Below are 3,268 nucleotides of genomic sequence, written 5' to 3'. Positions count from 1 at the left end.
GGGATGGGTGGGAGGGTGCGTAACCGACGCCGCCAGGAATGAATGATGCCGGTTTCACGCAAAATGGCTCTCCTGGGGCAAAACAGGCCAGCAAATGATGATGACTGGCTCAGTATAAATAGCTAAGCGGAAACGGTGGTTCCGGACAAAGGCGTAAAAAGAAGTTTGTTTGGTTTCTCCTACTCGGCAGGTACAAAAAATAACATCCTCCTCCTCAGTTTGGTGCATCACCTTCCCCACTCAGCACCATGACAGTGCCACACAACACGACGTGGAATCCCTGGTTCTCTGGGCAGCCCCCCGGAGCCTGGGGCACCCTCACCATCCCCACAGCCTCGTGCCTGGGGTTTCCCTCCTTGGCATCCGCCCTTTGTGAAACAAGGCTGGAGGGGCAGGGCAGCACCACAGCTGGACCGCGCACCGATGTGGCGCCTGACAGATGCCTGGGACAGCCAAGATGGGAAAGCGATTTGAGGTTCCCCAGCCACCGCCGCCCCTCCTCAGCCCCCGTTGAGTGCGACAACAAAAAAATATGATGGGCTTACTTGTTGGAGGTGCTGTGTAAATTGGTGAGGAGCGTGAAGTTGTTCCTCACACTTCGCAGACTGGCCAGCACCTATGGGGGAGGCAAAACCGGAGCCGTTATCTCCCTCAGCGGAGGTTTTCGAGTTGTTTTATTTTTCATTGGAGAAGCCAATGGGCTGCCGACTCACCTGGGCGAAAGGCGTGACGATCAGGTCGTCCCCATGCCTAAGGAGAAATGGGAGAAAAAATTGAGTTTACCTCAAACAATCCGTCCCCCCCACAAGAGAAACAGCGTTTGACAGAGGGAGGTTCCGCCACCACACAAATAACCACGGACCCACGCCACGTTTATTTAACGCCATGTAAAATCTTGATCCTGAGGGAAAGGTCTCACGAAGTCTGCCCAAAACAGTGGGGCTGGAGCCAGGTTCACATGGGTAAGACCAAGCAATAAAAGCCAGGAAATTCAAAAGTTAAGGCAGCACGCGGTGGAAAAAAACCTGTAACGGGCTGGGGAAAGGTCAGCTCTGAATTTCCTGGCTTTTGTTGATCGCTGTCACAGTCTTCACTGTTATTCAGAGGCTGGGTTTTATCCGGCTGTTTTCGTCATGGAAGATTTCAGCAGAAGTTCTGAGGAAAATACATCATCACAGTCAATTTTTTTGGCGATATCGCATAGAGCGCTTGTTTGTATGTGAAAAATCACAGAATCACAGACTTCATCCAGTTGGAAGAGACCTTCAAGTTCATTGAGTCCAACCGTTCCCCCAGCACTGCCAGGGTCCCTAAACCATGTCCCTCAGCACCACATCGACACGGCTGTTAAACCCCTCCAGGGGTGTCCACCAGTGCTGGACCCCTTCGAAGGGGTGTTCTCCTTGGCTGTGCTGCCCCAGAGCATGGCCGCTTGTCCAGACTCAGCTGTCACTGCTGCTAAGTCTAAACTTTAATTAAAATCATCTCAACGCTGATGTCAAAGCCAAGTCAGCCTGGCGATGCTGGCTCGCCCAGGTGCCGCAGCAGCCTTGATGCTCGTGGTAAATGGACACCTCTGCCTGCAGGCAGCGATGGAGCTGGGGGACATGAGGCTGGTGGGCACGGCTGGACGGGGCTCCCCCCTGCACCGCTCACACAAAACACAGGACTCACATGACTTGGTGTGCTTGCTTCAGTAAATATTTACTAAATGATAACTTACAGGGAGGGATGTTCTCTTCCATGTGGATCTTGCTAACATTTAGATCTGTATTTCTCAACAAAACCTGTAGGGCTTTCATAACAGTTCAACTTCTTTTATGAGCACTTTTTTAGAGCTTAATGGTCACTTCCAAACTTCAAACTGTGCCTTTTAAAATAAAGGGCTGCAAATTGAGGACACTCATTTAAGCTCCATGCTCTGTGTCATACTGATCCTCTCAAGCTCAACCATCTGTCTCGGTGTTCTGCTGTATTTTCCACTCAGTGACAGAAAACAGGACGGAGAAGAGGAATACTGTAAACACCAGCGCAGCCATATTTCTGTGGTCCAGGCTAAGGGAGCAGTACCGACCTCAGAAAAAGCCAAGATGATGTTAACCAGGCTCTGAGAACTCACGGTGAGAGCACAGCAGGGAAGAGGGAGTGCAGAATGTCACTGAGGCTGCCGAGCGCTGGAGCAACAGCAGCAGGATCTGCCCTCAGCACAGCCCAGCCTTCACCCTGCAGCCGGCTGCAAGCCCTTCACCCCCCAAACACTAACTCCCACCCAAAGAACTTGTACGAGAAAGGTAAAAAGCAAAAATCCTCTGTTATTGCAGATTCTTGGCAGACCAGAGTAGTGACCATCTTGGGGGCTCCTGTTGTGAAACACGAGTGCCACCCCCATGCTCCTCCCGACAGAGCTTACAGGAGGCCACGCAAAGCTCTCCGTTACTGTAAAACACGATGTGAGCGGAATTGATGCTTACTGTTCACTCGGGAGAGAGGAGTTCCTGGACATCGTCTTCGGCGATAAGTCATAGTCGCTGTCGGAGCGGTACAGGAACGACTCCCTGCGCTGGCTGTGGCCCGGGAACGTCGTGTGCAGCACGAGTCCTGACGAGGAGCTGGCCTGCGGGTCCAGTGGGCTGCGACCTGGTGATGGGCCATTTTCCACATCGAAGCTGTGAATAAAACACATCCCGCGGGTCACGCGCGTCTGCCAAAAGAGGGGTTTCAGTGCTCACGTCACAGTGGCGCTGCCCGCGCCACATCGATGGCTCAGTATGGGAGCCTCTCACGGGCATGTTTCTATTGTACGCAAGCAGGACCCCGCATTTCGATACAACATGTACCCCCGAGGCTTCTTTCCTGACTACACCAGCTCAGGCTTCCTTCAGCCTGAATTCCTCTCAGCTCAGCACAGCTCCTGTGGCTGCCAGCGCAAACACGCAGCAGCTCAGCACCGTCATCAGGCTCTGCAGCCGCTGCAGTGTTTGCACAAGTCAAGGGCTTCGATGTGCCAAACCTCACTCCACGCCTCACAAGCATAACAGGGACCAAAGGAGCTGTGACGTGCCACCATCCTGCAGCCCAGCTCTGTCCCCATCCACCCTGGGAGAGAACTTGTGAAATCCTGCGAGCTTGGCGAGACCTTGGCAGTTGCGTGAGCTGGACGCGTGAGCCTCTTTCCAGCCGCGGCTCCCATTTTAGCTACTCGAGAGATTAGTCCTGTGAATTTCAGAGAGCTGAGCTGCAAATGGAGGGCTGCTTGAAGGACAAAAAG

At 53.2% G+C, this 3,268-nt stretch overlaps 1 protein-coding gene across 1 annotated transcript in view; it reads right to left on the bottom strand.

The window, feature by feature from the left end:
- The window catches only part of LOC104493671 (cAMP-specific 3',5'-cyclic phosphodiesterase 4B-like), a gene marked incomplete at both ends in the record, with an annotated part of 5,585 nt that extends 2,884 nt beyond the window's left edge, over positions 1 to 2,701 (bottom strand). The window contains 3 exons of the mRNA XM_010136396.1: positions 546 to 616; positions 714 to 750; positions 2,472 to 2,701. Of these exons, the coding sequence (XP_010134698.1) occupies positions 546 to 616; positions 714 to 750; positions 2,472 to 2,701 (338 nt within the window). The remainder of the gene's footprint in view (positions 1 to 545; positions 617 to 713; positions 751 to 2,471) is intronic.
- Between the last annotated feature and the right edge of the window lie 567 nt (positions 2,702 to 3,268).

Source organism: Buceros rhinoceros, unplaced genomic scaffold, assembly GCF_000710305.1.
Source record: "Buceros rhinoceros silvestris isolate BGI_N320 unplaced genomic scaffold, ASM71030v1 scaffold14135, whole genome shotgun sequence".
NCBI classification, from domain to species: Eukaryota; Metazoa; Chordata; class Aves; order Bucerotiformes; family Bucerotidae; genus Buceros; species Buceros rhinoceros.
The sequence above is the reverse complement of the archived record's forward strand: the minus strand, read 5'-3'. Positions and strand labels throughout refer to the sequence as shown.